Genomic DNA, 23,135 nt, shown 5'->3' with positions numbered 1-23,135 from the left:
TATTTCCAGGGGGAATCTTCTTGTCCAGTGTTTGACCTCGAGGAAGTTTTTAAAAGTAGACCCAACAAGATCATCTAATCTATTTCTCTAGGTCTTTTTCTCCAAACATCCCTAATTTTCCCTGACAAGAAGGACAACCATTTCCAGTAAGACAAAAGCATTGCAAGACAAAGCCAAATGAAACAGGCTTGACTGGAGACTGTTATTAAATAACATAGGACTTTTTGTACAGGTAGATTTAAGAAATCCTCATGTGTTATAGAACAAGGAGAGTCCTGAGCAAACTGAGGAATGCAAAGCCTGTCTCCACCTTTACGCCAGCTGTCACTCTCCACTCCCTGGATTGCCTTTCTGTCCCCCTCTCCTTTAAGGGGAAGAGCCATGAATGTATCTACACTGGAGAAAAAATGGCCTAAACAAAGTCAAGCACTTTTTAATAGGAGACAACCTCCATTAACCAAAGGAATACAGATTAAATCAAGAATAATCTCGCAAATAAGTAAATACCTGGCGTTGGAAGTTTTGGAGGTAGGTGTGTGTTTTCAGGGACTCTAAACAGTTAGGTGTAGTCAGTCCTTGCCCCAGTTTTGCAGGATGCAGTGGTACGAGAGCAGAAAGTTAGGATTTATACCCTGAAGTTCATTCTCCCTCAGGCACATGTGGACACACAGTACATAAATTGATTTATGTTTCTTATGAACATGAAACTGTCTTGGTGGTTAAAGTAATGGAAGAGTGAATTATATTAATCAAAACTGAAAACATATGATATATATAGGTGTTTGGGGATTGAACCTGTGTCTGTGGATTTCCAAATGGTAAATTGCAGCACTTCAAGTGGGTATTCCAGTTTTTAACTTCTACTCTTTGTCCTAAAATGTTCTACCTAAATATCCATCAGTAATCTAAGTGCATGTATCTAAGATAACCAAGATGATCAAAGTAAAAGAATATTACAAAATATTAATAATTCTATAAACTTTTTGGTTACAGTAAAGACACTAGATTACTATGCATGTGTGTTAAAGTTGACAGTCTACTAATTGACAAACCCTATGGAAAATTGTAAGAGTAGATTTTCTTTTAGCTGCAATGTTTCCTCATTTGAGAATCTGGAGGAAAATCTACTCTTTGTTCTAAGTTAATTTTTCTTATTTCTCTAACCCATCTCAGTACCTTTTCATTGTCCCCTTCCTTACTTTTAAGTCATTATTTCTTTGTCTTACAATGATCTTGCTCTTTCTCAGCCAAACAAATCCCTTCCGCCCTTCAGGACTGGTTCAAGGTCTCTGATTCGTCCAGATCATCCACATCCCTCTGAATCCACGTGCGGCACTTAGAAAGGCGCCTGAATGCAGAGGCTAGACTGGTCACTGCACCGAGCATTTAGTAGGAGCTCAATAAGAGTTGTTGATTGATTGAAGGCTCAGCAGTCAGAGAAGGGGACTGCACCAGATAGAGCGGTCCTTCACGCTGAGAGGCTGTAACAGTGACTCCTTTGAGCAACACTTCCCCTGCATCTGGCTTAGAACACTGACAAGGATCAGAGCCCCAGAGAAAGTCCACTTGCCAAGGCCAGGGGCCAGACAGCGTAGCAGAGGGCAAGGAGGTGGCCGTGGCGTTGGGTGATGATGGCAGGGCTGATGTGAGGATTAAATGACGTAAATCAGGTAAATGCTTGGACAGATGAAGTGCTCAATTAATATTATTTTGAATAATTCTATTCTCCTAATTCTTTTAAGGGAATCATTTGATATTAAAACTTTCTAACTTGTTTTTAAACCCTAGTAAAAGAAAGTTCCCATAGAGGCCCTTTGGTAACAGCAAACGATCAAACCACAGCAGTGAGAAATTCAGTCAAGTATGCAATTAGAACAAAGCTAATATGTTAAATATGTGGGTGCATTTCTTTAAAAGCAAGATTGCTAAATAATGATGTGGCTATGGCAAATTCCACCTTTACACAAGAGCAATTTGACATGAGTCAGTTGAAGACAATTAAATGTTTCTAGCAATCTGGAGCATCTATCGTGCAGGGTTCCAGCAGCAGCCCCTGCCCCGTAGTGCGGTAACTTCCCGCCAGGTAAAACACGCTTTCAACACATTTTGCAACAAACTTCCTGCTTGATGTCTCCCCTATTTATTACCGTGGTCCATTCATCTTTCCCAGTGCTTGACAAGCGCCGAAGGCCCTAAACTTCCCTCTACGACCTGCTCATATTGCCCACGCTAGCCCCTTACCTCCGGGCAGACTTTTTCCATTCCTCCCTCAGTCTCTGGTGATCAGAATTCATTTTACAGTGGAAAGTTCATCACTCTCATGTCCTTCTGTGCTTAGCATTTGCAATAGTTTCTTAGGTTAAATTGCCAATTTCTATTTAGGCAACAATTTAACAACTCAGTTCTCTTGATTCCAGTCCATTCAAGTGAAAACAGTATTCCTCTGTGTTTGGGGTTGTGTCATTAATCACTAAATAAGATATTTAAATTCAAAACTTGAACAAATTACAACTATTGTCAAAGCCCAGTGGAAAGGGTTTCTAAGTAGAAAGTGCCCATCAATATGACCCCGAAAGGGATGGTCATGGGAGGATGACAGATGAGCACTGACTAAGGGGAACTCTGCTTGGATTCTGGAAGGACACGTTCCTTACCTGACCTGAGTCTCACTGACTGTGTGTCTTGGGCTATGTGACTTTGGGGCTTCACTTCTCGGGGCCTCAGTTTTTTCATCTTTAAATGAAGAATACACTGGTCAGGTTGCAGAAGAAAACAGATGGTCATTCCAAAGGAGTGATTGAGGGCAGTGTGATGAAGGGAAGAGCATGGGTACGGTTATGGAAGTCAACAAAGGATGGTGAGACACACCCTGCATGCAAAGATACTTTTTGCCTTACCTTGACCTGAAGAGGTAGGGGGAGAGGTAATAGGAGAGCATTATCACAGGATCTAGAAAGAGAGCTTGGGAGAGGGCCATGCTATAAACCGAGACCTTGGGCAGAGAAATACAGCCACTGCCAACCTGTGCCCAGGCAGTAGTGGTTGATGGACCAGTGGAATAAATAGCCTGACCCTCCTCTCCTCTCACCCGCTGTACTTCTGTCTCTATCTTCCTCGGGCTGAACCCAATGAGAAATCAGAGGGCAAGAGAGCTTCAACAAGAAGTGCAGAGAGACCAGCTCCCTGGAAAAGAGCAGAGTGGGGGAAGGGTGGAGGGTGGATAATGGAGGGGGCAACAAAGATATCTCAGGCCAGAGGGGTTTAATGCTATTAGTGGTTCCCAAATGCCAGCCCATAGATCAGTGTTGGTTTGTGATAACATTTTCACCAGTCAGCAGGAAAATGATAAATGCTAACTTTTGAAAAGGACATTGTGAATTTTTCATGAAGCCAAATTTATTCCATTTAGATGACTGTCCTTTATTCTGAGCTTATGATCATTCTATATATTTTGGTGTTAAGAGGATGTGTATTTAACAAATGATGGTGATAGTACATGGGAATTTTTGTGTTTTACTGTTTTTTCTTGAAAAAAATTGAAAAATTGGCAGTCTTACAAAAACTAAACCTAATTATTTTTTGATGGAAATTTTTACTAGTTTATGAAATCTAAAAGTGTGGAGACCCTCTATCTAAGTGATCTCTGTTAAATTATACATTAACTGTTTTGTCAGGTGGCTATTCCAGAGCTACATTCCCTGAATTCCATTGGACTAAGTCCAAGATGGACCTGAATTCAGTATCAAGTTGTTTTAGCACAGTTCCAAGATAGTTATTCTAGGAAAAAACCCACACTTGTAAAGGTCAACCTTTTACCCTGTGAAAGATTTAACTCCTTTTCCATTTCTATAGCATCACCGATAGAACAAATGAAAAAGGTATTTGAAAGGAATTGTTAACTCAGATTTTAATTTATAAAAAGATTGTTGGTGGGCTTCCCTGGTGGCGCAGTGGTTGGGAGTCCGCCTGCCGATGCAGGGGACACGGGTTCGTGCCCCGGTCCGGAAGGATCCCACATGCTGCGGAGCGGCTGGGCCCGTGGGCCATGGCCGCTGAGCCTGCGCGTCCAGAGCCTGTGCTCGGCGACGGGAGAGGCCACAGCAGTGAGAGGCCCGCGTACCGCAAAAAAAAAAAAAAAAAAAAAAAAAAGATTGTTGGTGAGGAAGTTAAAGAAAGAGAAGTGGCCCTGTGACATATGATAGTTTCATAAATAACTTTAAATAATGGCTTACCTGAAACTCTTAACAGGCCAAGTCATTTTAGTTCAATTCAAAGCAATTCAGTTCATTTAAGTTCAAAAAATATTAAGGGCTCACTATTCGCCAGGTACTGTGCTAAGCAATGGAGAAATAAATAGTAACCAGACATACAGGATTAATACCCTCAACCAGATTCTCAGTTTAGAATTTCTCTCCAATACAAACATCCTAGGATTTAGTTTTATGTAAAAATCAAAAGAATGTCAAGAGTTTGGTGATTAATTTAATATTTTTATTTTTATTCTCACTCATAAAATATTGCTCTGTGCTTTGGGGCCTTGTTCTTTTCTCTTTGATGAGGATTCTGGTAGATGTTAGAAAGAGGTAAGAGGCAGTCCTAACCTGTTTTCAAATATTCCAGATCTATCTCAAACAATATTGATTTATAACTCCTTACAGACTGTGAACCAATAGTATAAGAGGAGAAAAGGACCTAGTAAATAGTTCGTATCTTCCATCATTTCAGTTAAAGTTAACAGTAAAACAAGGACTGGGTTACAGGACACCTGAATTTGGGGTCATGTTATGTTACAGAATTTGTTCTGTGACTTAAAATAGCCCTCCAGCGTTTTGATTTTATGGGTGGATTTCTTAAAACTTTGGGCATCACAAATCTCTTGGACTACCTGATGATATATGTCAATTCTCATACTAGGAAAAAAAATGCCTATGTACATGCTTGTGTACACACACACACACACAATAAGCACACATGCACACTATTTTGCCTATACTTTCTGGGTGCTTAAGTGTTTTTCTCAGTGCTATTCATGTAGCCCAAATTATGAATTCCTTATTTAGAGGGAATAGTGTATTCCAGCACCTTTAGTTTTTATTCTAAAATAAAAGACCAAATATTAATGAATGAGAGTATTAATATGTTCTTGGTGCCTCTACTGTAAATCATGCAGATGAACAAACGAATAATCTTCTCTTCCTAGAGACATACTCCAAACTCAAAAGAAACAAAATGGCTCTTCCTTCTGGAGAGTAGAGCAAGTGGCCTACCTTCCCAGGGAAGCCTGCTTCTTGTAACTGAACTACACAGCAACTAGTGCTAACCCATCCTGCTGACGGTGAAGTAAAGATTTTAATAATGAGAATATATTTCTTTCATAATAAAAAAAGAGAAAGGACATAGCAAGGTAATTCGCTATTAAAAAATAATTTTTATTTTTTTATTTTTTATGTATAAATCATGATTTACTTCTTGTACCTGAGTTCATTATAAACATCCAAATAAAGATTTTATTAGCAAGGAAGAGATGACAAGAGAGGTTGGGTAGGCAGCTAACAGGGTCTGCCACAAACAGCATAAATAGCTGATAACCTTTTTCAATTTATTTGCCTTTGATGTGAAGCTCTTTACACCGGGGGTAAGTAAGCTTTTCACAGAGCTTTCACGTGATCTATCCTGTACTTATAATGTTTTTCTTTCCCGTTTTTTATTGTCAGAGGAAAAAAGCATTTTTTTGACATCAGAGGTGACACTAGCAATTAAGCATTAGTAACGACTTCATTTCTTCAGACGATCTCTTTGAAACTCTAGGGCTAAAGTCAGCAGCTTTGTGTACATTGTCTTATGTTGTCATTTTTTCTGTACCGGCAGTATGGGCCCATGAATATTGTGTTTTCTGCTTGCTGAATATCTGCGGATTGATCTTCCCCAGTAAATCAATTTAGACTGGGTTTGTTCTAAAATCACTGGGAGCAGGGAGAGTAACTTTGAATTAGACAGTGTTGGATGTTTCTAAAACAAAAACAAATAGCACTTGGTACTTCCTGTGGTTCTTGGTTAATCATCAAGTTGTATGCCAAATATCTTGAGAACTGTGACTGGCCTTTGATTATTCCTCTTTGATTAGCACTTACATTAGAATTATTGAATGTATTTCAGATGTTTGCAGGTATTAAAATGTTATATATTATGTGATTTTATGAACAATTTGTCTTACGTTTTATCCGTGCTATAGGCATCTATCAAAACATTGGTAGTATGTTTCCAGAGACATTAAAACAGAATTTTCCCCTCTGTGAATACCCTGACCCATTGTTCTAATTGCTTCAATGTTTGTAACATTTGCTGCTTTCTTTTTTTTTATTAATTAATTAATTTTTTTTTAATTGGAGTATAGTTGATTTACAATGTTGTGTTAGTTTCAGGTATACAGAAAAGTGAATCAGTTATACAAATACATATATCCACTCTTTTTTAGGTTCTTTTCCCATATAGGTCATACAGAGTATTGAGAGAAGAGTTCCCTGTGCTATACAGGAGGGTCTTTATTAGTTATATATTCTATATACAGTACTATGTATATGTCAATCCCAGTCTCCCAATTTATCCCTCCTCTCCTCCTTCCCCCCAACCCCAGTAACCATAAGTTTGTTTTCTACATCTTTGACTCTATTTCTGTTTTGTAAATAAGTTCATTTGTACCATTTTTAGACTCCACATACAAGCAATATCATATGATATTTGTCTTTTTCGGTCTGATTTACTTCACTCAATATGACAATCTCTAGGTCTATCCATGTTGCTGCAAATGACATTATTTTGTTCTTTTTATGGCTGAATAATATTCCATTGTATATATGTACCACATCTTCTTTATCCATTCCTCTGCCAATGGACATTTAGGTTGCTTCCATGTCCTGGCTATTGTAAATAGTGCTACAATGAATATTTACGTGCATGTATCTTTTCGAATGATGGTTTTCTGTGGATATGTGCCCAGGAGTGGGATTGCAGGATCATATAGTAGTCCTACTTTTCATTTTTTAAGGAAGCTCCATACAGTTCTCCATAATGGTTGTACCAATTTACATTCCCACCAATGGTGTAGGGTTCCCTTTTCTCCACACCCTCTCCAACATTTATTGTTTGTAGATTTTTTGATAATGGCCATTCTGACTAGTGTGAGGTTATACTTCATTATAGTTTTGATTTGCATTTCTCTAATAATTAATGATATTGAGCATCTTTTCATGTGCTTTTTGGCCATCTGTATGTCTTCTTTGGAGAGATGTCTATTTAGATCTTCTGCCCGTTTTTTGATTGGGTTGCTTGTTTCTTTGATATTGAGCTGTATGAGCTCTTTGTGTATTTTGGAGATTAATCCCTTGTCAGTCGCTTCTTTTGCAAATGTTTTCTCCCATTCTGTGGGTTGTCTTTTCATTTTGTTTATGGTTTCCTTTGCTGTGCAGAAGCTTTTAAGTTTAATTAGGTCCCAGAAAAATGATTTTTATTTTTTACAAAAATAAAGGAGAAGATGAAATGGAGACTTATTATGTAATAGATAGGTGTTGAGTTTCAGCTTTGCAAAATGAAAACCTTCTGGAGATAAGTTGCACAAAAATGTGAACATGCCTTACACTACTGAACTACAAATTAAAAATGGTTAAAATGGTCAATTTTATGTTACACATATTTTACCACAATTAAGAATTTTTAAATAACTTATAAAACAAATGTATAGAGCAGATAAATTATGGAGTGGAGGAATTAGTCAATACTAAAATTAATTCAACTACTCTACCTATGCGTCACAGGACTGCTGTGAGAAAGAATTAAAAAAAAAAGACTGCTCATAATAAAAACTATGAAATTTAAGAAAAGGAAAAAACATAGTAAGGCAGTCTTACTGAAGAGAAAGATTTTGATTCCTTTAATTTAAAAAAAATTCAAAAAATACTAGTTGTTTTAAATTAAATTTTGATTTAGTGGGACATATAATAATGCAAAGACTTTCCCTGTTTATAAAGTTAATGCTTTGTATAACTGAGTTTTTTGTGACAGGATTGCTTATTTTCTCCACATCATTTATAAGTTTAGATTTTGAATACTTTGGCATGTTGACCAACAATGTTTTCATTCTCCCATTGTATCCCAGTATTTTAGTTAATGCACATGCCTGTAGGAAGAAGGATTTTCAGGTCAGCTTATGAGTAAGGTGATGGAATTTTATTGCCCAAACTGAAGTTTTTCAAACTTAGTTTTGTGAATAAATCTTTGCTATTCTGTGTGTAATAAAGAACAAATGATTTATGATTGACATTATTCAAAGTGAAAGTAATGTTTTGTCTGCCGGTGAATTTTAGGCTCCAAATAAGTAAACTTCTAAAAAAAGTCCAAAAATTTAACTGTAATGATAAAAACTTAAAGACTCTAATGATGCGGTTCCCAAAACCTAGCAAGGAAGTCCTTAGTTGAACTTGATGTTCCATGAGAAACATTTTCCATGATCAATCTCCCCTTCCCCCAACCCAGCCTGACATTTGCTCAGACTGCCCTCTTTACCAAGATCTGAAAGAGAAATGTGTTATGCATCTTTCTGGATCAGATAAAAGTTCAGCCACAATTTCCATAGTACATTCCAATGTGATAAGGTAAGAGCAGGACAGATGAGAGAGCTCTTTTTTGCTGTAAGTTTCCACTTCTTTTAAGGTCTCCCAGTCAAAATATTACTAAGAGGCATGGCCAAAGTATCAGAGAAGATGGCAGAGCTTACTCAGTGGGACTCAGTTTTCTCGCCTGTGAAATGAGAAGATCATTACTTCTAATTCATCTTGCACTCGGCGGTGGCCATTTGTCATGCTATGTCTTTCCCTCCACGTCATAGGCATGTGACTCAGCCTCCCCCAATCAGACACACCAGCCTAAGAATTCAGTATAAATTAGAGTGATATGAAAAAGGTGCCAAATAGAATGGAATCTGGCCAGGTCGACAGGGTCATTCTGTTTTCAGAGGATGCAGTGACAGAAGACTTAGAAGTAACCTCTCATACTCAGGGGTAGTAGTAGGGCTGTGATGCCTTTGTCCTGTGGTGGCAGTAATAGGTCCTCCACTAGGGAAGGGAAGCTGAGTATAGTCTCCAAGACTGATGCTCTGACTCTCCTAGGGATCCTCTGAAATCCATTTTCTCCTTAATACTAACTGGAGTGGGTTCTTTTGGTTTCACATGCAAATCTGACTGATTATTATTTGTTGTTCACGTGATTTTAAGCAAGTAGTTTAATTATCCTGAGCCTCCACTTCCTCCCCTCTACAAATGGAAGAAATGCTAACTCATTGAGGGCTGCTGTGGTGATTAAATGTGGTCATGCAGAAAAATGCTGAGCATAATGCCTGACCCACAGAAGAAAGTTTGTTTGTTTGTTTTTAATCTTCTTTTTAAGCTCTAGACTTTATGAGTCTGTGGTGTAGCTTCTGGGAGCTCACAGCTTTGGAAAGAGCCTGAGCTCTTGATCATAAGGAACAAAAACTCTTAGAATCTCTGGTGGCCTTGGCATCATGCAGCCACACCTAGCCTGGTTACTCCTTGTTGGAAAAGTAAAACATTAAGTATAAGAGCAAAAATTCAAAAATGTAGTAGGAGAGGGCACAACCTGTACCCTCTTCTGCCTGCTGAATAGGGTTTATACTTGGTCTGCTCCATTTCTTCTTTTTCTTGACTTTCTTGGTAGATGTGGTTTTGGGGGCTTCTGAGATGAAAGGGGGGAGATTAAAGAAGAGCAAGAGGGGTGCGGACTAGGGCTAAAGGAAAAAGTTTTCCAAAGAACTTTTGAGGAGAAAAGTTCAGAAAAGCTGTCATGTGAAATAGATGCTTATGGAAAAGGAAAGAAGGACTTTTAAAAAATGGATCTCTGAAATTTTTCCTCACATACTGTTTAATTAGTGAAATTTAACCCTCAGTATACCATCAGAGTTTATTGGACCCAAATTCGTTTTGAGTTTCTTTTTTTGAGCCATTCTCTTCATAAAAATCTATATTTCATGTCTTTTATTCTTTCTTAGAGGTCTTACAAACTATGTATATATATATATATACACACACACACACACACACACATATACATATTTTTTCTTTTATATAGAATAAAACTCATTCTATCTTAGAATTATCATACAGATCCATTGGAGCCTTTTATATAATCCAAGATATATTCTGGGATCTCAGTGATCTTGTTTTCCCTATATTTGAAATATATTGCTACTTAATCATCCTAGGAGTTATTTTTTATCATTATTCATTGAGTATTTCTAACTATGACTTAGTAAAATTAATAATCATCCTTCAATTTCTTATTGTGTTGTCAAAAGCATGATGTCACCTTTCAAGGTACAAAAGGGGAGACACCATTTTTTAAATTTGCTTTATTTTAATTTTTTAAATTTTGAAACAAATAACACACTTAGAGAGCAGTTGGAATACAGAGAACTTTTTCTTTTTCCCTGTGAGTTATGTTGTGCCCTTATGCCCCATCACCCTGAACCTCTCAGTGTCTATTTCCTATACAGAGGGACTCTTTGCTACACCATCACAGCATGGCCTTCAGTCAGAAAATTCACCCGGTTGTCACCCCACCCCATCTCCTTCCCTTCCCCCTCAAAACACGGGCTCCACTAGCGAAACATCATTTTTTTTTTTTTTTGGTGAAACATCATTTTTATAGCACATTTTTTCTTTCATTAATGTAGTTGAGCATGCTGAATTCTCTTTTCTCATCCATAATTCCCAAAGACAAGAAAATTGGCAGAGACATACATTTCACAATTCTTACACAAATCAGAAGGTGAATGTGAACAGTAGCATTCTTGACCAGCATGGTCCAATGCAGTAGCCACCAGCCACATGTGGCCTTGAGTATTTGAAAAGTGGTTGGTTTGAATTGAGATGTGTTGTAAGTATAAAATAGATACGAGATTTTGAAGGCTTAGTATAACAATATATGAGAATATGAGAGATCTCAATATATTTTTGTACTGATTACATATTAGTGACAGTATTTTGAATATATTAGGATAGATAAGATATATTATTACAATTTACTTTTATCTGTTTATTTAAATTTTTAATGTGGCTACTAGATAATTTTAAATTATATATATGGCTTTTAAACTACATATTTCTATTCAACAGTGCAGCTCTAAGTGGTGGAATTAATCATGTAAGTGAAATAGACTATGCATCTTCAGGTCATGACTACCGAGAGACTTAGATGAATGTCCTCAAAGTCATGAATCAGTAAGTGAAAAACATACCTCTAAGGACAAAAAAGGAAATAGGGTATTCTCATACAAGACAGGCTATATCACACAGAATTTTGTGACAAGAACTTGGACTTTTCTCTTTTGTTAAGGGGATGTGTGACAGCATTCTGCCATATTTTATAACATTTATGTGCCAAAAGTTTTACTTGGTAACAAATAGATTTGCTGTGTTTAAATTCTGATCAAAATTCTAACGAGGTTCTTTTTTTAAACCTACATCTTTATTCTTCTGTAAATTATTTGAAAATGATTTTAAAAATAAAAAATTTAGGTGGGTTTATTTAATTCAACTAGTCAGTGATGATGACTATTTTCCTAGTATACTAAGGGTTAAGAACTTGAGTAATTTGAAAGTTACCTTATGGGTACTAGATTGCTTGTTTGTGTTTGTTTTTACCACAAAGCAGTTCTGAGATCAGACCATTTAGATCTCGGCATTACATGTTAAGCAGTCACAAAGAAAGGTATTATGGGAGACTTTTTGTATATTTTCAGTAATGTGATTATCAGAAAAGAATGTATGAACACATTTGAAGGCACAAGGCCAAATGCTGCTTTATTCAAAAGGAGAAAAATTAATAGGATTCAGAATATAGTCACCACCATGGACACAGATTTCTTTTTTAAGAAAGATTCCAAGTAGAAATAGCCCCTAGGGAAAGCAGACTATTCTAGAATTTATAGCATTTTTCTTAGGCATTTGAGGCAGGCAAAACAGGGCTTACTCCTTGCCAAAGAATGTTTCTGAACTACATTTAATTTTAAAATATTTTACAATTTAATCTTCGTTTACACTAAATGTATGATTCAAGAGCATTTTCTTCCCTAACTGACAAATGTGTCCAGCTCTTCAATAACAAACACATGAGAATCTCTCACATATTGACTGAGTGCCTTTCATATGTAAGGTCCAGAGCTAAATCCTGGAGATAAAGGTGAATTCATCAAATTCCCAACCCTCCAGGAACTCATAATGTGAAAAAGGTTGAGAAAGGGAGGAGAGATGTTCAGATAAGTGGACTTCAATATTATAAGGATGAGAGAGGAGAAGGGGAAAAAAGACATGTATTGAGCACCATCACTGGGCCGTGACTTTTCAATATATTATGTCCCTCAAATTCAGACAATATAAAAGGTATAAAAATGGAAACGAAAATCATCCAGAATCCTACATGTTATCTCCTACATGCGGAGATCACCACATGTTACTATGGACTGAATGTGTGTGTTCCAGGTGCCCTCAAATTCATACGTTGAAGCTCTAACTCCCAATGTGATAGTATTAGGAGATGGAGCCTCTGGAAGGTCATTAGGTTTAGATGAAGTCAGCAGGGTGGTATCCTTATGATGAGATTAATGACCTTATAAGAAGAAACCAGAGAGCTCTCTCCTTGTGTCACCTTCTCTCCCTCCCCCTCCCTTCCTCCCTCCCTTCCTTCCTTCACCCTTTCACCCATGTGAGGATATAGCAGCAAGGCAACCATCTGCAAGCCAGGACCCAGTCATGCTAGCACCTGATCTCTGACTTTCCCATCTCCAGAACTGTGAGAAAACAATGTTTGTTTTCTAAGCCACCCAGTCTGTGGTATTTTGTTATGGCAGCCTGAACAGACTAGGACACCATATTTGGTGTATAATCTTCTAGACTTGTGTGTGTGTACCTGAAGATGCATAAAATATAAAACATTGATTCATACTCTACATGGTTATATATGGTTAAATTATGATCATTTTCAGTTAACAGTATATCATAGGTAACTATATTTGAGTAATAATGAATGTCATTTTCCACAAATTGTAATTTTAAAAATTACCATAACTTTCAATGGTCACAATAAATTTTATTATGTGTATATGCAATTTTCCATACTATTGGACAACCCTGTAATAAGCATTATTTATGCATCTTTGTGAACTTGTTTTTTATTAATATAAATGGAAAAAGTGGTTACTGGATTTTAAAGAATATATACTTGATACATATTTAAGATTACATCCCCCAAATTCATCCTCTCACCACAGTACATGAGAGTCAGACTTTTCTTACACCCTTGCCAATAATGATATTTTCAGTACTTTTTATATCTGTCAAAATTGCAGGTAAACATGATATCTAAGTTTTAAAATTTTTTATTTCTTTGCTTTCTATTTGGACATCTTATTGGATACTTGCAAGCTTGGACATCTTATTGGATATTTGCATGTCTTCTTATAAATTGTAATTTGTGTCCTTTGTCCATTTCCAATTTAAGGGCTAATCTTTTCCTCATTGATTTATATGAGACCTTAATATATGAAGGACATTATGTTGTAATAGACACTATAAATATGTTCTAATACTTACTTTGAATATTTATAAATTCTTCCTATATGGGTTGGAATAGTGGTACATATTCTTATGAGATATAGAATTTCCAGAGACTCAATTATCTTATCATCTTTGTGCATTAATGCATAACTTTGTTCAAGAAGAGAGTGAAATTTTTGAAGAAGTAAACTCTAATCAAAACTTGGAGAAAGCTCCATTTCTCTGAACCTCATTAAGTACAGATAACACATCACACATTGATTCAAATTGTTAGACATACTTTGAAACAACTGATTCACTCTGTTACCTAACCTAACATAAACAGTTCAGCTATTGACATGAGGACTTGGGGCTATTATTCCCAGCAGCAAATTTCAGTTTAACAAATCTATCTAAACAAATTAAGCTGATGTTATCCAATCTGCCTGATGAGACTGAGGGAAGCCAGAAGCCATGCTTTATGCCTGAGAGCCCGCATCCTTGTGCTTCTCACTCCCAAGTCACCCCACTCTCTTCCAATTTCTCTCCAAGCATCCAAAGAGAGCCTCCCAAAGGTAGACTTACTCCTTTGGGAAAGGCTAGATTGAATAACTGTCCTAGCCGCTTGGGAGGATATTCTCTCTCAAGGAAATGTGGAAGTTAGGGGAAATATTTTTCTTCAGACCACAGCAATTGAAGTGTGCTCTCATACTCAGACTGATTGACTACATGGTCCCCAAAACTCATTCTTCCGTTGCCCTGTCTTCCTCTGATCTAAACATTCAGGTTTCAGAAAATGAGCAAATTATACATGAAATTTGAGTTTATCCACACTATTAATTCAGAGTAACCCTTGCATTCGACTAATATAATATATTTAACTTTTATATAGTTATATATGTATTTAAATTCTGTCTCCGTTTTACATTTCAAAACTTCCTTCCTTTTGTGTATATACACAAACTTCTCAATGTTTCCAACCTCACAGAAAAAAAGTGTCAGCACTACACAGAACAAATTACCATGCTTTCCCCAAATAATGCCTATTGTTTGGAAATTTTTGCCATTTGAAGAAGCCAAATAGAGAAAAAACATAATGGGCATCTGACGAAACAAATTTGCAGACACTCAAATGCTTCAGTTTATAGAGGTCCTTTGCACCACTGATGCCTCTTGGGGAAATTCTGAAAAACAATCTATCTGTAAACAATCTGATTCGGTGCCACATGTTTTCTAAATTCCTTTGCCTGTTGACATTTTAAAAAAGAAATAAAGGGATACATTTGCATGTGAAAACAGGACCTTTTGTTTCTTACACATTTACTCTATCAGAAGAATTGAAAACAAAATGGGTCATCTTGTCTAATCGCTTATGAAGGATCATCTTCTAAAAGACACTTTCTAGTTCTTTGGCCAATCTTATTTTAAACAGCTAAGATCTTTTTTATGGCCTCTGTTCTCAAGTTAAATAGAACTTATTATTAAAATGAGAAATTCTGGAGGTAATCTTTTTATTTTGTATCTATCTATACCTTTTGCTTTCTTTGGTTTAATTATTTTCTTTTTTTATACCTAATTTTATATTGCTGTAACCTTTGTCCATCAATACATTTCTGAAAATTCTCCTAGGTACATGGTACGATTTCACTTGCCCAGTCCTTTGAAGTTCTTTTTGGCCACGCAACTTCTTTGACCAATGGAAAAGAAGGAAAAGTGGTGTGTGTAACTTCTGGGCTGAGCACTCTCTGTGCAATTGGCCCCTCCTCTCACTGCTGCCTGCCCGGATTGCAGAAGTGCACTCCCAGGTGAAGCTTCCATCCAGAATAACTCATTGGTAACTATTTACCATAGTAAATAGTTTATTAGTAACTATGACTAAGTAACTGATTACTAACATCATTAGTAACTATGATGAATAGAGTCCCTCTGCCTCCCATCTTGGATGGGTATTGTGAAGAAGAAATAAATTACTCAGAAAAATAAAATATTAAGATAAGCCATTAGCCAATTACAATGGATAACCTTCCAAAATGTTAATGAAGTTTTGATCTTTCTTGATAGTAGCCAAAGGAAAAAATATATTTCTCACCAATGATTCCATTGCTACTACCTTTCTATGTACAGCTTGACCTGAACTCTCTGTTGAAGTTGTTGCTTATAGAATTTACACTATTAAACTAGGTGAACTTTGAGACGATTGTATAGGGACAACAGTGGGATGGGAGCAGGAAAGCATTATGTTGGATCAGCCCCTCACTTATGGCAAGATCTCAATATGAAAGTAGTTATATGAGAGGTTGAACAGTGTGTAGAAACTCCAGCTAACATCTCAAGTCCTAACATCTGGGGAGATAACATTACCTGCCCAGATACAGTAATGTTTGTAATGTTAGATATTATCTAGATAACTAGCAGATGTCTCTAGAAGTAAAGTTTCAATTTCTATACTATTCATGTTCTTTTGTGAAAAAATTTTAGATTAAATGAACGTTACAACTTTTTTTTTTTTTGGTTGCATTGGGTCCTCGTTGCTACTCATGGGCCCCCTCCAGCTGTGGCAAGCGGGGGCCACTCTTCACCACGGTGTGCAGGCCGCTCACTGCAGTGTCTTCTCTTGTTGCCGAGCACGGGCCCTAGGCACACGGGCTTCAGTAGTTGTGGCACGCAGGCCCAGCAGCTGCGGCTCACGGGCTCCAGAGCGCAGTCTCAGTAGCTGTGGCACACGGGCCTAGCTGCTCCGCAGCATGTGGGATCCTCCCGGACCAGGGCTGGAACCGATGTTCCCTGCACTGGCAGGTGGACTCCTAACCACTCTGCCACCAGGGGAGTCTTTTGTCTTGCCCTCAGTGACAGCACAATGGCTGCTTTGCATTTCCTATGAATTTCCATTCCCAAAACCTCATTCATTCAGGTAGACCTATTCTGATTTTGTTATTCTATGGGGTTAGAGTCCCTGGGACACAGACTGAGAGATCTGGCTACAGAGGGCTTACTGGAAATGGTTCTTGGGGGCAACACCTATAAAGGAAAGAAAGAAGCAGGAATGCAACAGCAGCCTCAGCCGGTTCCACAGGGGAGTCCTGGAGCTGGGCTGGCTCTTCAGAATTGTCCTCAAAGGAAGGCGGCCAGGTTCTGCAGCCCTGCATCAACCAGTTATTGGATGCAGGTTGATTCCATGGAGGGGGATGACTTTGGGGCAATGGAGTGCCTTCATCGGAGGGAAATGTCTGGTGATAGACTCAGCTGTTAGTCATCATCAAGCAAAATTACTGAAAGTAAATCATAGATCTAAATGTAAAACCTAAAACTATAAAACTTCTGGAGGGAAAAAGAAAATATTTGTGATCTTGGGCAAAGATTTCTTAGATCATATAGCAAAAGCATGATCCATGACAGTACAAATTGATAAATTAGACTTCATCAGAATTAATAATTTTTGCTCTTCTAAAGACACTATTGAGCAAGTGAAAAGACTAACCATAGACTGGAGAAAATACCTGCAAAACACACGTGAACTCTCAAAACCCAATGATAAGAAACAAACAGTACAACTTAACAATGGACAAAACCTTTCAATAGATACTTCTCCAAATGAGATATAAGGATGGCAAATAAACAGATGAAAAGATGCTCAAACACCATTAATTATTAAGAAAATGCAAATTGAAACCACCATGAGATACCACCACACCTATTAGAATGCCTAATTTTAAAAGGCTGACCTTGGAGAGAATGTGGATGAACTAAGACTTTCATACACTGCTGGTGGGAATGTAAAATGATACTATGACTTTGGAAAATAGTTTGACAGTTTTTAAGAAAGTTAAAAATACACCTACCATGTGATTCAGCCGTTTCATTCTTAGGTATTTACCCAAGAGAAAAAAAAGCATATGTCCATACAAAGATTTGTACATGAATATTTATAGCAGCTTTATTTGTAAAGAGTCAAAAACTGGAAATAACCTAAATGTCAGTCAGCGCGTAGAGGCATAAACAAACTGGTACATTCAGTTCAGCAGGATACTGTTTAGCAATAAAAATGAATTATTTATACACACTAAAACATGGGTGAATGTCAAGATAATTTTACAGAGTGACAGACGTCAGTAAAAGGGGTACATACTGTATGACTTTGTTTATATGAAGCTCAAGGAAATGCAAAATAATATATATAATGACGTGAAACAGATTGTGCTTCCTTGGAAATGAGGTGGGAAGAAGTGGGTGAGAGGGATTACAAAGGAGCGTGAGAAATTTCTGGGAGTGATGGAAAGTTTCATTATCTTGACTGTGATGTCAGTTTCACGTGTGTACACATATGTCAAAACCCATCAAGTTGTACACCTTAAATTTGTCACGTATGCTTAAGGAAGGAGAGGAGAGGAGAGGAGAGGAGAGTGAAAAAGGAAGGATGGAAGGGAGGGAGAGAGGGAGAGAGGGAGGAAAGAAGAAAGGAAAAGAAAGAAAAGAAACAAAACCCAAAACAAAAAGTTCTGAGATATTTCTTACCTATTAGAGTGGCAAAATAAATAACCTATTTCTTTCAATGGCAACAAATCTTTATATTTAAATATACACAGAAATGTAATTCTATATTGATCTCATTTTAAGATAAATAGGAACGTCTCCTTTAAATGATTTAAAATGTTCATTTAAAGCACAAGTGATATATTAACAACTGTAATTCACTAATGATTTGAAAGTTTGCTCATCAAAGGGAAGAATCTTTTGAAAGCCATTTCAGAATGCTAAAGTTTAGAAATATCAGAAATGTGACCAAATATACACTTCCTGAAAAAATAATGCTATATTATACCAAGTACTAGAAGAACATAAGTTATATAATTTGACACAATTTAAGGCATTGCTTGCATTTCCCAGTTTATCAAATGTAATATTTTTTAGCTAATCTAAGGTTGTTTTATAAAGCTGACTTCCTATATAGTGTGCTATGAGTTTGACCTTACAAATTAAAATTTTAAAGTGCTTTAATATTTTTGGCACTTAAAATAATAATTCTTTAATGAAGCCGTCACTGAATTACAACTTGAACACTAAATGGCTTATAAGGTTTTATAACAAGCCTAGTTTTTGCACAATGAGTGAAATACTTCATACATATTCTAGCATTAATGAATTCATACCCACACTCTCATTTTTGGATGTGCCACTCCACATAACCAAAGATCATCTGGAGTTTTTACATCATTCATTTCTATTTGTCACAGTTCTCAGGAATAGTTCAAGGGGAGAAACCCTGAGCCAGGTATCCAGTTCAGGTCACGCCTCCTTGCGATAGAACTTTTATTTCCTAAACAGTTTCAAATGAGATGATTTATAAGCACTAGCTGTTCACTGTCTGAGGATGTTAAAATGGAGCAAAGGCAACGGTTCAAATAATATTCTAATCCTCCAAAGGTATAAGGTCCAGATAAACAGCGACAACCTGGCACCTGAAAAGTGGATCTAAGTAAATTCTCACTGGATTATATCTCTTAAGGTTCTTACTCTGTAGTCAGCACATGACTCATTCATCACTCAACAGCTGGACTCTCCCTCAATCTCCCTTACTCTAAATTTCTTAATTTCTAAAGTAGCAATAATAGTAATAACAATATTTATGGAGGAGGAAGCAGAAGAGAGGGAAGGAGGGAGAGGAGGAGAAAAAAGTATCCACACAACGGTGATGATTCTTAGAAACCACCGCCGTCTGCTGCTGTAAGGATTCAGAGGGACAGCATCTCTCAGTCACCTAGTCCATTTGTTCTATTTCAAATGCCGTTTTGATATCAGGGACTTTGTCTCAGGGACATAGAGATGAATAAAGGCTCGAAGAATGCACAGTTTACTGGGAGAGTCGAAACGTTAAGGTATTATTCAGAGACTGGATGCCACAAAGGTGGAGCGTATTTCATTCTGCTTGGGTGGTCGATATCCTCACAGAATTGAAGAGATTTTTATCCTTCATCCCAATCTTCTCTGCCAGAACTCACCACAGCTATTTAAAAGAGGCATCTGAGATCCACCGGCAATTGGGTTCCTCATGGTATGGAGCAGAATCTGTTCTGCTGAGTGACCAGTCTTTCAGTTCCAAGACTTAAAAGGGGTCGTGGGGTAAGGAGGCAGCACTAATCATGACTGTCCTATGGCCTTCAGGGCCCTAATCCTAACCTCTACCTCGAGCTAAATGCATTCTTTTAGAAATGTAAGAATTCAGTAACTAGAGCAGAACAAGTTACTTGAAGCCCCAGGGCTCCCACCTATGTGAAATGTAAATTGAAAGGAGATAGATTCTGGGCTCCAGGAAGCTAATTGGGAGCCCTAGGCAGAAATCCTAAATGTAGTAATTGACACCTTGTCCTTTTCAGTGTCTTAGGCAGCCAGGGAGAGGGTTACCTCTAGGGCACTAATTGATTAGCATTGTTAGAGGAAAGGCAGTAAACCGAGATTGGTGAGCTGAAGTCTCCCTCTTCCAAAACTCCAATTTAACTACTAGCTCAAGGGTTCCAACTAACCAGAGAAAACATGTTTTCATATAGTGCCAGTGAGGGACACTCTTTCTTTGGCCAACAGAATTGTAAGTAGATCCACTATATAAAACAAAAGCTCACTGACAAAAAAGTAATATAATACTAAACTATCACTAGAGTTAGAACACAAAATTTTAATTAAAATTATATTCTACTAATCTAAGTTGTTTCCCTTTGATTTATACTTCTTCACCAAAAACCCTCTTCCTGAAAATTATTGTTGGTTTGAGATATATGTCCAGTCTGTCTGGGGCCAGATTAAATGAACTCTTAGAAAAGAGATGTTAACCTTGAACAAAAATAATTGTGTGGAAGTGAGATTCTGAATATGCACCTCACTAGATCAAATGTTCTTAGCTGGTGATGCGGGGGTGGGATGAGAGTAGAAAAGCAGAATGCTGAATCTAGAAAGAAATAGAGAAATCAAAAGGTGAGGTCCCGTGGTCCACAGGGGAGCCTGGTTGAATTGAATCGATTCTGAGCAGCTATATACCTATACACTTGTAGATATGTTCACAACCATTTTCACATCCCAAACATCTTATCTGAAGAGACTATTAAAGTCTCATCCTCACTCTATGAATGAAAAACAAGGCTCAGAGAGTTTAAATGACTTGGGTATCATCACACAGCTTGCAGGTGGCAAACTTGGGCCTAATTCCTAGTCCTACAGTCTTTCTTCTATACCACACTGCCTCTGCATTAAAGCTGAAAAAGTTATTCCAGAAATGTCTGTGGGTGGAGACTAGGGGATACTTACTAAAACTGAATCGAGGGCATATAGAGAGCTTACTTTTTTCTTTTTAAAGGGAAATTCTCAAACTTACATAAAAGTAGAGAACTAGTATAATGAGCCTCCATGAACCTATCACCCAGCTTCAACACTTCTCACCAACCTACCCTGTTGTCATTTGAGGCCTCGAGAGGGACTCGAGGCTTTTGTAGAAAGGACCCAGCTGTCCCAGGATGACTTGAAAGAGAATGAGCTGAGAATATCGGGAATAGACTGTGATTTAAACCCAAGCCTAAACAAACCAAATAAGATAAGTTACCCAATCTATATCATGTCTGATTCCAGAATTTCCTCACATACAGGCAAATACTTTGACGTAACCCAGGATGTCTGCAATAGTGTAGGGCCACAGAGAGCAGTGTGGGATCACAAGTACAAATGGGGACAGGCACCCCACACCAACTTCCCTCCTGCACAGCAGCATCCCTTCGTTGGCACTCTGGCCACTTTACCTCCTTCTACTTGAAAAAGAACATTCTATGTTTTATTTTTAAAATGTTTACTAGTAAAATGTGAAAGTGAAACTATATTAGGAAAATATCAACATTAATTAAAGAAGTTACAGTTTCACTAACTAATGCTTTTTTAAAAAAAGGAATTCATGCAAACTTTGTTTCTTACCGATATTTTGTTCCTTTGTTGTGTATTTGACTCTGAACTTCCAGATGTGGTGCTGAAATAAAGTAAGGGTTCAGAATTCCAAAATTTTATTTCAGACATGCACACACTCATACACACACATACACACCCCACATCAAATAGATCTTTATGCTGTAACATTGAAGATATATTTTCTAAAGCGTTTCCTCCCAATGTCATTTTCTAAACATTCCTAAAGGAAATCAGAACTAGGGAATGTAAACTTTACTTGAAGAAGATAAAATAGCCTTTAAAGGTCCTCTTGAGAGTAAGCAGTCCAAACAGTACAATCTGTTCTGAAAACCTGCAAAATATCTTATTTCAACTAAAAAAAAAAAAAAAAAAAAAAAAGGAGAGAGAGGAAAGAATATCCTATGAAACAGCAGACTTAGGGAATTCTTTATCTTCTACACTTTTTCTCAATCAATTTCTCTTTCTCTCTCTCCTGGATCATTTCCAGTGGTTTACCAACATGCTGTTATTTATTGCATCTTGAGCCCTCTTAACCCTTTAGTTTCTGCTTGATTACTCTGACCCCCATTAAAGCAAAACTATATTCTCACCGTCTCTAATTCTTCTTCCTATTTTTTGTTAAAACCACTCCATTCAGACTCTCACAAGTACCATTCCACAGAAACTGCACTTATTGAATTCACTAGTGAGCTCCACATTACTGTATCCAGTGGTCATGTATCACAACTCATCTTAAAACTTTTGACAAGGTTCAACAGCCCCTCCTTGAAATGCTTTCTTCACTTGGCTCCCAGGACATCCTAAGGCCCCAGGCTTCCTTCCCATCCACTTGCTGCTCATTCTCAGTTTCCTTTGATGGTTCTTTCTCCTCTTCCTGAACCCTCAACATTGGCATGCTCCAGGGCTTCCTCTCTTCTCTACTCATATTCACTCCCTTGGTGAACTCCTCCAACTTCAGGGATTTAAATAGTATCAATATGCTGATCGCTCCCCAATACATATTTCCAGGGCAGACTTCTGCCTTGAATTCCAGATGCATTCTTTCAATTGTCTTCCTGACATCTCCACCAGGATGTCTAATGGACATCTCACTTTCAACATTTCTAAAACCTAACTTCTGATTCCTACTCCAAATCTGCTCTACTTGCAGTCTTCCCCATCTCGGTTGATGATGACATCATCCTTCCTGTTGCTTAGGCTAAAACCTTGACCTTCCGTTTTGTCTCAGAACCCAAATCCAATCCAACAGGAACTTCTGGGCTCTGCCGTCATAATATATCCAGTACCCAGCCGATTTTCACCACCTTCGTTGTTAACGAAATGGTTCAAGCCTCAAGCTACCATCCAGCTCTTACCTGGACTGTTGCATTAACCTCCTAAATGGCTCTCTCTGGTTGCATCTTTGCCCCCTACCTTCTATTTTCAATATACATCATCCATAAGAAAAATGATGGGACTTCCCTGGTGGCGCAGTGGTTAAGAATCCTCCTGCCAATGCAGGGGACACAGGTTCAGGCCCTGGTCCAGGAAGATTCCCACATGCCGCGGAGCAACTATGCGCCACAGCTACTGAGCCTGCGATCTAGAGCCTGCAAG

At 37.6% G+C, this 23,135-nt stretch overlaps 1 protein-coding gene across 1 annotated transcript in view; it reads right to left on the bottom strand.

Moving 5' to 3' along the window:
* Positions 1 to 2,262, bottom strand: part of CCDC192 (coiled-coil domain containing 192) — a 171,766-nt gene extending 169,504 nt beyond the window's left edge. The window contains 1 exon segment of the mRNA XM_060295518.1: positions 2,242 to 2,262. Coding sequence (XP_060151501.1) covers positions 2,242 to 2,262 — 21 coding nt within the window.
* Between the last annotated feature and the right edge of the window lie 20,873 nt (positions 2,263 to 23,135).

Source organism: Globicephala melas, chromosome 3, assembly GCF_963455315.2.
Source record: "Globicephala melas chromosome 3, mGloMel1.2, whole genome shotgun sequence".
Classification (NCBI taxonomy): domain Eukaryota; kingdom Metazoa; phylum Chordata; class Mammalia; order Artiodactyla; family Delphinidae; genus Globicephala; species Globicephala melas.
This window is presented reverse-complemented; position numbering and strand designations above follow the sequence as displayed.